Here is an 11,406-nt window from a genome sequence, read left to right as displayed (position 1 = left end):
AAATGATCTGTCAGCACGGAGTTCAAAACTGCACCAATAGCACTTTGTACTGTGGAGAATAAGCATCTTCTTGCCATTCTCAACCTGGGGAACAAATATTAGAGCAAGGTAAAACACATAAATACTATTTTTAGTTTCTCAACATGGAAGGTTCAAAAGCAACATCTTTTCTAATAGCACTGGAAAAAATATCATATGTAGGTCTCCACATGATACATATGGCATGAGAGGTTTTACCATAACCGATCCAAGTTTTCTGCACATGATTTGTAAATAATCTGATTACTCCTAATCACAGCCAGAACTTCATATTTAAAGGTACAATATCATATGATCAATTTTTTTCTCAATATCATAAGTAACAAAAAAATTCGAAAAGGGGGACTCCCCGGCCTCTACATCAGAATGATGCATACGGCCATCTTATTAACCAAATAAAAAAGTGACAACAAAGTTCCAAAGTCTCCAAAAGTAATGAAAAGCAAAGAAAGCTCACATAGAGCTAAAAAGAGGCTAGAAACACCAACTAGCCATGAACAGACGCCACAACCGGCTGGCTAAAGCTAGGTAGGTAAACTAAACGCCTATCCTATTACATGACCGCCATCCAAACCGGTTGAAGATATCCCGAGCTACCATCTCCTAGCGGAAAGATCCAGTAACCAAATGCTCCCTGGCCTCCGTCGGGGTGAGTAGCGACCACGAACGGATCAGTGTCGTAGTTCGAAATATAACCTGCAAAAATTGGATACATGATATTCTGTTAAAAACCAAATCATTTCTGCAAGTCCAGATAGTCCACAGCAAAGCGCAAACTCCAACCCGAATGTGTTTCGCTAAGTCAGGCTCAATCCCATAAGCCATGTCCCAAATAACGCGTTAACAGAATTCGGTTGATTGATATTAAAAGCAATGTGGACCGTCTGCCAAAGCACTTTGGCCAACGGGCAATAAAAAAAGGTGCTTGATTGTCTCATCCCGATCACAGAAACTACACCTAGTAGGTCCTGTCCAATTACGCTTTATCAAGTTGTCCTTGGTTAAAATAACTTGTTTATGCACAAACACATAAACACTTTTATTTTCAAAGGGACTTTGACATCCCAAACATGCTTGGAGGTAGGAATGGAGTTCGAATTAATAACATCAATATACATTGATTTAACAGTGAATACTCCAGACTTAGTCAATTTCCAGCGTAATTCATCGGGTTGTTGAGAAAGCTGGACCTCCATCAGTCTTCTAACTAGACGGAGCCATTCTTCCCAACGATTACCCGCTAGCGTCCACCGGAACCGAATATTAAAGAAGATAGATTGAAATACCGATGCGACGAACACCTCTCGTCGTTGAATGATACGGTACAAAGACGGATATTGAATGGCCAAGGGTGTCTCGCCGAGCCAAGTATCCTCCCAGAAACGTGTACTAGTGTCGTTTCCAATAACAAACTTCATCCTATTAAACAGAGATTGTTTGACTTTCATTAGACCTTTCCAGAAAGGTGAATCTGTCGGCCTGACTGTAACTTGGGACAAAGTTTTTGTCTGGAGGTACTTGCTATGAAGGATTTGAGCCCACATGGCATCATTATCCGTAGAGAGCTTCCACAGCCACTTGCTAAGAAGGCATATGTTCTTAACTTCTAGGTTCTCAATACCGAGGCCCCCTTGGTCTTTCGGTCTACAGATGATATCCCATTTAGCGAGCCGATATTTTCTTTTAAGCTCATCACCCTACCAAAAGAAACGCGATCGATAGAAGTCCAGTCTCTTCCTAACACCAACTGGTACCTCAAAGAACGATAGGAGAAACATAGGCATGCTCGTGAGCACCGAATTTATTAGGATTAATCTGCCTCCGTAGGACATGAGCTTACCCTTCCAGCAACTCAGTTTCTTCTCAAATTGGTCCTCGATGCACTTCCACTCTCTGTTTGTCAGCCTACGATGGTGGATGGGAATACCTAGGTAAGAGAAGGGTAACTCTCCCAATTTGCACCCAAACAATTGCCTATAAGCCTCCTGTTCGTCTTTGGCTCTACCAAAACAAAACAGCTCGCTCTTATGAAAGTTGATCTTTAACCCGGTCAATTGTTCAAATAGGCATAACACAAGCTTCATATTTCTCGCCTTGGCCAAATCATGCTCCATAAAGATAATTGTATCATCAGCGTACTGAAGGATGGATACACCTCCATCAACAAGATGAGGTATCAAACCACCTACTTGACCATGTTCCTTAGCCCTTCCTATCAAAATTGCTAACATATCCACCACAATGTTAAACAAGATAGGGGACATCGGATCTCCTTGTCTTAGGCCTTTATGTGTCTGAAAGTAATGACCTATGTCATCATTAACTTTAATTCCCACACTACCTTTTTACGTAAATGATTCAACCTGGCGGCGCCACGCTTCATCGAATCCTTTCATACGCAATGACTGTTGGAGGAATGGCCATTTGTCCTTATCGTACGCTTTCTCGAAATCCATCTTAAAAATTACTCCATCTAACTTTTTGGAGTGGATTTCGTGGAGCGTTTCATGCAAGACGAGTGCCCACAACTAAGAACCACATCCAAAAAGCGAGCATTTTCTTGAGAATCGGCAAAAGCACGCACACACACATACCATGAACGTTTGTTGAACAACAAATCAAGCTACTGATTTCCATCATATGGCAACCGGAAAAAATATCATATGTGGCTGTCCTACTTATATGCTAATCGACGTCCAACCAATAAAGTCACATCACATTGAACATCTAGTAATGTTTATCCACTCGGACTAACATATCAAGATCAAAGTCTGCTCACCATAGCTGGCTGGAGTTATGTATCTAAGCGGTGGCTGCCAATGCGTGGCCACCGGCCGGCTACCACTGAAGCGTCCATTCGTTGTCTCCCTGTTCGCAAGTACCTAGCAGAAGCATACATATCTACATATCGTGAATGGATTGCAATCAGAAAGCAGCAGCCTTGCCTGTGTAGATGTGTAACAGTAAGCAAGTAGCAGCTTGAACAAAATCAGTAGTAATAGGCTGCTGCTCTCTTCTCCGATTCTATATATACGGAACAATAGTATAGCCAAGAGCAGCAAATATAGCAAAAGCAGAGCAGCCTCAGCAAGGCAACATACCTCTATAAAGGAAGACTAATAATTTTTTTCTCAACTCATCAGATATTAAAACTGCAGTAAAGCATATAACTATCTCTTCTTCTGAATAGAAATATTATACAATAAATAGCAGATTAAATTACTGTGATCACTATCCCCATTGTCTTCTAGAGCACATATTTATGTACACAAGAGACATATATTTGCAAGTGTTTGTTACGATCAAGACCTAGCTGAGCTAACATAAGTAGAATGCAAATAGCTAAGGACAAATAGAAAGACTACCAACACATGGTGTTTATCATGCTCTTTTCTTGCTGTAGAACATCTAGGTGAATAAACAAGTGTACAAACTATCTGCCTTTTTCTTCTGTTAGCAGATGGGAAAATTGAAAGTCCATGTACAAATGGAAGAACCAAAGAACTGCTATATGTGAATACCAAAAATGGTCGTTTACTACCAAGTTGGAGCAAGATGATCTGAAATGCAAATCAAAAGGATCTGAATTCTGAAGCTGCTTGTCATCTAAAAGTGGAATATGAGTAGCACATTTGTAGGCATAACCTTAGTGCAGTAGCCAAAGGGGTCTATCCCCCTCTCCCTCATGTCATCAGCTAATCATTTTGGATAATGCAAAGTCAATTAGAGAAAGGAAAGAACTTTTTTCTTACATGCTTTCTGTAACCTGCCAGTACTGCAACAGCTCCGGTTGTATCACTCCCATCCACTGCCTCCTTTATCTTGTGACAGACTATGCAAAGTAAATTCCATCTCTAATCTTGCATTATAAAATTACCTCCATTCATATCCATGTAATGGTCTCTTTCTGCTACATTTGAAACAATCAATAAAATTGATCTCACACAAAAGAATTCATGAACTATTTGGCTAGGAGCTCTGCTGTTGCCTGCTCTACAGGGGATGGGTGAGGCAGTACCATGACGGATGGACTTGTCGCCTGCTCTACAAGAGAAGGGGGAAGGTGGCGCCACGACGGATGGGGCGGCGGCGTGCGCGGGTGGGGCTGGGTCGTACTCGCCGTCCTGCTCTGGGAGGGGATCTTACCGGAGAAGGGGGTCCACTTGGAGGGCGGCATGTTGGTGGGGGAAGGAGTGGCTAGCGGCGAAGCCGGCGTGGTTGGAGAAACCATTGTCGAGGTGGAAGCAGCATGGAGGAGACCCGGCGGATCCACCAACGGCCGCGGCGTCGAGCGTCGCTGGCGGCGGAAGGCCGCGGGTCACCGACAGGGGAAGGCCGCGGGTGTGGGGGCACCTGGGGTAGGGGTAGGCGCACCGGCGAGGTAGGCGACGACGGCGGCGCGCGGCGGCGGCCGGCGGCGCACGGTGAGGCGGGGCGGGACGTGAGAGGAGGCGGCGGCGGGCTCCAGGTTGAGATGGGATCGGGAGGCACGGTCGTGCATGCGGATGGTTTTTTTTTCTTTTCTCACGTACGTACCAGTTCAGGTTGACTTATTGTGAGGATTGCGGATTGAATAGCAAAAACTACAGGGACTTTTTTGCAAAAACATCGTACAACCAGAGGCGCTAGCTGCTTTATTAGCAGGGAAAGATTCACATTTAGATGTTTTTTTAAGGATGTCACATCTAACCTCCCACAAATATACCACAAAAATAACTGACACAAAAAATAGACCACAAACATAGTGGACAACGGGCTAGATGTGTCCTAGACAGACCCTTCAGAATATATGCGTCGACTATTTATTTTAGGGCACAGGTTAGTTCGCTTCGCTCCAAATTAATTGACGTTTTAGATTTGTCTTATGTTATTTTTTAAAAAAATGAGTAAATTTATAGAATAAAATGTCAACATCCCCACAAAATAATTATTTTTTATAGAATATATTTTTACCATGTATACGTTCTATGTTGTTACAACTCCTTTTGCTTTTTACTCCGTTTATTAGATTTTTCCGGTCAAACTGTCCAAAGTTTGGGCAATTTTATAAAAAAATTATTGACATTCAAAATACAACATTAATATCATTATATTCATCATGAAATATACTTTTATATTATATTTATTAGGTATTGTAGATGTTGATATATTTTATAGGACCCCGATAAGTCGCGAATGTTCGGGATTCGCCCATGGCAAATCAAACATTTTTATGCTAACACGAGAATGGCAAGTTTAGTTGTTAAGCATTACAATTTTGTCCTTATTTTACTTCTTTTTACATAAATTGTCATACCTACCAACTAAACTTGCCATACTCACATCAACCAAAGTTGCGATAAAAAATGTTTCGATTTGCCATGACAAAATCCGAATGTTCGGGATTTATTATTTCTGATTTTCTAATGTAAATTTGATTAAACTTTGCAAAGTTTGACCTTAGATAAATCTAACACGCAAACTAAAAAAGAAATCAGAGGGAGGGAGGGAGTGCTACCTACATAAGCATGCATGGTGTTAATTTCTCTTTGCATAACTTGGCACGAGATCGAGCACCATTAATTTGCAATGGCTCAGCTCCCGTGCTCCCTGAAATGCGCTACTACTCAGCGTGTCTTCTTCCTCTCTCTCTTTCTCTACCATGCCGATTCCCTCAGCTTCCGGTACGACTCCATCAACACGACCAACAAGGTCGATTTCGGCGCGCTCGGGGATGACTGCAATATCAGCGATCACAGGGCCAACCTCACCAGCATAAGCGTCAATAACTACACCAACAACATCGGCCGCCTGGTGTACCCCGAGCCGGTGCAACTCTGGGACGCTGCCACCGGCGAGACGGCCAGCTTCACCACCATCTTCTCCTTCGGCATGGACGCCGTGCCGGGGCAGCCGGTTGCCCATGGCATGGCCTTCTTCCTCACCTCCCAAGTCGACGTCCCGTCTAGCCTACCCGCGGAGTCCTACGGCAGCTACCTCGGCCTCTTCAGTCCTGGCGCCACCGGCGGTGACCATGTTGTCGCCGTGGAGTTCGACACGTTCAGGGACGAGTGGGACCCCAGCGACCGTCACATCGGAGTCGATCTTAACAACATCAGCTCGCTCGGCAGCTACACCACCTTGCCGAACGACAGCTTCGTCGGCCGGGTCATGTCCGGGCGGATCGACTACAACAGCGGCACGGGCCAGCTCGAGGTCATGCTGCACAACGGCAGCAGCGACGGCGCGACCCATGATCTCAGCGTCAATGTTGACCTGCGAAGCTTCCTGCCGGAGAAGGTCATCGTCGGCTTTTCAGCGGCGACGAACTCAGAGCGGGTCGCGCTGCACTACGTGCTGTCCTGGTCTTTCAGCTCTTCGCTGCCGCTGGTTGCGAATTCATCTCACAAATCACAACCGCGGCGCACTGCTGTGCGGCTCGTGGCCGGTGTCACCGTGGCAACGGTGCTGGCTCTCCTGCTAAGCACGGCCGTAGGGGTGCTGTTGTGGCGGTCGAGACGCCAGGAGCAGTCTGCCGCCGACGACGACGACGATGACGGCGACGACGAGGACCCGTGGGCGATCGACGAGGACCTCGAGTCAGGGTCGGGACCACGGCCGTTCCAGCTGAGCAAGCTGACGGCAGCGACGAGAAACTTCTGTGAGGAGACAAAGCTCGGGCAGGGCGCGTCCGGGTCGGTGTACCGCGGTCGCGTCGATGAGCTCGACGTCGCCATCAAGGTGTTCTCCAGGGGTGGCTCGGCGCAGGGGAAGCGAGAGTACACGGCGGAGGTCACCGTCATCAGCCGGCTGCGGCACCGCAACCTGGTGCAACTCATAGGCTGGTGCGACGGCCGCAAGAAGCTCCTCCTCGTCTACGAGCTCGTGCCCAACGGAAGCCTCGACCGGCACCTCTACGGCGCAACGGCGGTGCTGCCATGGCCGGCGAGGTACAGAATCATCCTCGGGCTTGGCGCCGCCGTGCTGTACCTGCACGAGGAGTGGGGCCAGTGCGTCGTCCACGGCGACATAAAGCCGAGCAACATTATGCTCGACGAATCCTTTGGCGCCAAGCTAGGCGACTTCGGCCTCGCACGGCTCATCGACCACGGCGTGGGCCTGCAGACCATGACCGCCGTGGCCGGCACGCCCGGATACCTCGACCCGGAGTGCATCGCCACCGGGAAGGCGAGCAGCGAGTCCGACGTGCACAGCTTCGGCGTCGTGCTCGTGGAGGTGGCCACCGGCAGGCGGCTCATGGCGCCGCCGCCGCCGGGCGACACGAGGATCTTCCGGCTGGTGGAGTGGGCATGGGGAATGTATGGTCGAGGCGCGGTGCTGGACGCGGCCGACGAGGCGCTGTGCGGAGAGTTTGACGCTCGGGAGGTGGAGCTCGTGCTGGTGATCGGGCTGTGGTGCGCGCACCCCGACGCCAGGGCGCGGCCGAGCATCAGGGAAGCAGTCGAGGTGCTGCGCTCGGGGATGGCCGCCAGGGTGCCGGCGCTGCCCCCTCGGATGCCTTACGATCCGACTGAGAAGCATGTCGCGGAGGACGCGTCGAAGGCAAAGCACGGGATGAGCTCTCACGATTACGGCCGCCAGCCTCCGGCCGCCGACGACTACCAGACGCTGTCTACCACCTCGAGCATTCCCCCCGTTGGGTCCAAACAGTCGGTGCGTTTGCTGAGCGGTAGGTAGTTCGCTCTTCTTTCCCTGTCGACAAAAAATGTACTCCCTCCTGTCCAAATTAATGGTCGCATCTCTAGTACAACTTCGATCGGAGGAACGAACAAACTGTAGAACAGGAAAGGAGGAATAGACAGTTTGTATTCATCCACTCTGAGAGATATATACACTCATTACAAGGAGGGAGCCGCACTACTCTAACTGACTAGCTAACAGCCCTACAATCTAGCTCAGCCGATCGTGGGCAGTTGAAGCCCGAGCATGCGTGAGGCGTGCGTTATGGAGGGCTGGTGTAGACTGGTTCCAACACATACACGTCAATCAAACACACCACAGCCGCTTCGCTCCTAACCGCTTGAGAGAGGCGAACACAACTGCCTCCTTCGTTCCTTCGGGCAATGCCGCTGGTCCCTGCCTCCTCCGGTGACCGGTGGTGAGGGTGTCCTGAATTAGGGGTTTCCGGATAGCCGGACTATTTTTATTGGCCGGATTATTAGACTATGAAGATACAAGATTGAAGACTTTGTTTCGTGTCTGAATGAGACTCTACTTGGCGTGAAAGGCAAGCTAGACAATACGTATATGAGTATCTCCTCTTTTGTAACCAACCTTGTTTAACCCTAACCTTTTCCGGTGTCTATATAAACCGAAGGGTTTTAGTCCGTAGCACAACATATAATCATACCATAGGCTAGCTTCTATAGGATGGAGTGGAAGGGAACCGAAGACGGGTCGCTGCCGGCGAACGGGTTAGTGCCGCTGCCGCCGGATGAGGCTTCGGAGAAGATGTCCATCGGAGCAGAGGGAGGCGGAAGCGAGAGTGTCCAAGGAACTAGGAAGATGATACCATGTAGAACAGGAAAGGAGGAATAGACAGTTTGTATTCATCCACTGTGAGAGATATATACACTCATTACAAGGAGGGAGCCGCACTACTCTAACTGACTAGCTAACAGCCCTACAATCTAGCTCAGCCGATCGTGGGCAGTTGAAGCCCGAGCATGCGTGAGGCGTGCGTTATGGAGGGCTGGTGTAGACTGGTTCCAACACCCCCCGACAATCACAACGTCGCCGTTGGTGACACGAAGATTGGACCTGAACTCAGCAAATGCAGCGGTGGGTAGCCCTTTGGTCATCACGTCGGCAAGTTGTTGACTCGTGGGGACGTGAAGAACACGATATTCGCCGAGGGCGACCTTCTCGCGAACAAAGTGAATGTCAAGTTCAATATGTTTGGTGCGGCGGTGATGCACAGGGTTCTGGGCGAGGTAGACGGCGGAGACGTTATCGCAGTAGATGATCGTGGCCTTGGGAAGGTCGGAGCCGAGCTCGTGGAGCAGCTGACGCAGCCAGCAACATTCAGCCACGGCGTTGGCGACGGCACGGTACTCAGCCTCTGCACTGGAGCGAGAGACCGTGGCCTGGCGCTTCAACGACCAGGACACGAGCGAGCCCCCGAGGAAGATGCAGTAGCCTGACGTAGAGCGCCGTGTATCCGGGCAGCCCGCCCAGTCAGCGTCGCTGTAGGCGACAAGATCGGTCGGCGAAGAGGCGGCAATCGTCAAGCCGTGAGGGGTGGTGCCGCGGATATAGCGCAGGATGCGCTTGACCATAGCCCAATGCGGCTGGCGAGGCGCGTGCATGTGCAGGCAGACTTGCTGCACGGCATACGCGATGTCCGGACGCGTCAACGTAAGGTACTGCAGGGCGCCGGTGATGCTGCGGTAGTGGGTGGCGTCGGAGATGAGCTCGCCCTCGGAGGAAGATAGCTTGGCCTTGGTGTCCACCGGCGTTGGCGCGGGGTGGCAGTCGGTCATACCAGCGCGATCGAGGAGCTCGGTGGCATACTGGGCTTGGTTGAGGAAGAACCCAGCCGCCAAGCGTTGCACTTGAATCCCAAGGAAAAAATGCAATGGGCCAAGGTCTTTGAGCGCGACGGAGACGTGTAGCTGGGCGATGATGTGCTGTAGCAGAGCATCAGTCGAGGCAGCCAGGACGATGTCATCCACGTACAAGAGGAGGTAGGCAGTCCCCATGGCGTGACGAAAAACAAAAAGTGAGGCGTCGGAGCGAGTGGTCGTGAACCCCAGGTGGCGCAGGCAGGCAGCGAACGTTGTGAACCACGCCCGAGGTGCCTGCTTCAAACCATATAATGATTTGGAGAGAAGGCAGACGTCATGAGGGCGCCCGGCGTCGACGAAGCCCGTCGGCTGCTGACAGTAGACGTGCTCGGCAAGCTCGCCATGGAGAAAAGCATTCTTCACGTCAAGCTGGTGAACAGGCCACGAACGAGCGGCGGCGAGCTGCAGAACGAGGCGAATGGACGCAGGCTTGACGACGGGCGAAAACGTGTCGTGGAAGTCGATGCCGGGGCGCTGGTTGAAGCCGCGGACGACCCAGCGCGCCTTGTACCGGTCGAGAGTGCCGTCAGCCAGGTGCTTGTGCCGGAAAACCCACTTGCCGGTGATGACGCGGGCTCCCGGTGGCCGAGGGACCAGCGACCACGTACCGTTGGAGCGAAGAGCGTCGAACTCCTCCTGCATGGCCGCCCTCCAGTTGTCGTCCCGCAGGGCCATGCGGACAGAGGTGGGGATCGGCGAGACGGGCGGCGTCGTGGCAGTGAGGACGTAGTCGCGATCGTAGGCCGTGTTACGGCAACGAACACCAGCGCGTGCACGGGTGACCATGGGGTGGCCAGTGGCGATGGAGGGGCCCGGGGCGGCAACTGTAGGCGAAGGAGATGGCGCCGTCGACCGAGCTGTAGAGGCAGCGAAGCCGGGTGGAGCAGACCCAGCAGATGTAGGCGAGTGGGCGGGGGAGTCCCCCGCCATGGCAACGGAGCCAGAGGGAGCGGGGCCGGGCGTCGAAGGGCCGGCCGTGGCGGCCGGGTCGCTCGAAGGGGGCACGGCCGCGGCATCCGATGGGGCCGACGCCGCGGGAGTCGAGGCAGGAGGCGCGGGAGGTCCGCGTCGACCCCGGCGAGGAGCAGGCACCCCGGAACGAGGCTGGAGCAGCGGCTGGGTGGCAGAGCCGACGAGCAGCGGCGGTGGTGTAGTGGCCGTCGAGGATCCAGCAGCCTGCACAAAAGGGAACTGTGTCTCGTCGAAGTGAACGTGACGGGACAGAAGCACACGCCCGGAGACTGGATCGTAGCAACGATAGCCGGAGTGATCAGTAGGATAGCCGAGGAACACACAAGCAACGGACCGCGGCGCGAGTTTGTGGGCAGTAGTAGAAGCCGTATTGGGGTAGCATAGGCACCCAAAAACGCGGAGGTGTGCGTACGACGGCGGGGAGCCAAAGAGCAGTTCGTAGGGTGTGTGTCGGCGGCGTGGGCGACATGGACGACGATTGAGGAGATATGTGGCGGTGGAGAGGGCATCGGGCCAGAAGGTGGTGGGGGCGTGCGAGTGAAAGAGAAGGGTGTGCATGCCGTCGGTGAGAGTGCGGATGATGCGCTCAGCGCGACCATTTTGCTGGGACGTGTATGGGCAAGATAATTGGAAAAGGATCCCGTGAGAGGCGAGGAACGAGCGAAACACGCGGTTGTCGAACTCACGGCCGTTGTCGGTGCGGAATTGGAGGATGGGGCACTGGAATTGGATGGCTACATACGCATGAAAAGTGATTAGTATCTCAAAGACATCCGATTTACGACGCAACGGGAATGTCCAAGCATAATGGGTGTGATCATCCAACACA

General features: G+C 51.6%; 1 protein-coding gene across 1 annotated transcript; it reads left to right on the top strand.

Annotated features, from left to right (window-relative positions):
* The first annotated feature begins 5,426 nt into the window (after positions 1 to 5,426).
* On the top strand, positions 5,427 to 7,840 carry LOC123082308 (L-type lectin-domain containing receptor kinase IX.1-like). Its single transcript, XM_044504669.1, has one exon. It carries the CDS (start codon positions 5,608 to 5,610, stop codon positions 7,714 to 7,716), a length of 2,109 nt encoding a protein of 702 aa, XP_044360604.1. The 5' UTR covers positions 5,427 to 5,607; the 3' UTR covers positions 7,717 to 7,840.
* Positions 7,841 to 11,406: the final 3,566 nt, after the last annotated feature.

This window comes from Triticum aestivum, chromosome 4A, assembly GCF_018294505.1.
Source record: "Triticum aestivum cultivar Chinese Spring chromosome 4A, IWGSC CS RefSeq v2.1, whole genome shotgun sequence".
Taxonomy (NCBI): domain Eukaryota; kingdom Viridiplantae; phylum Streptophyta; class Magnoliopsida; order Poales; family Poaceae; genus Triticum; species Triticum aestivum.
This window is presented reverse-complemented; position numbering and strand designations above follow the sequence as displayed.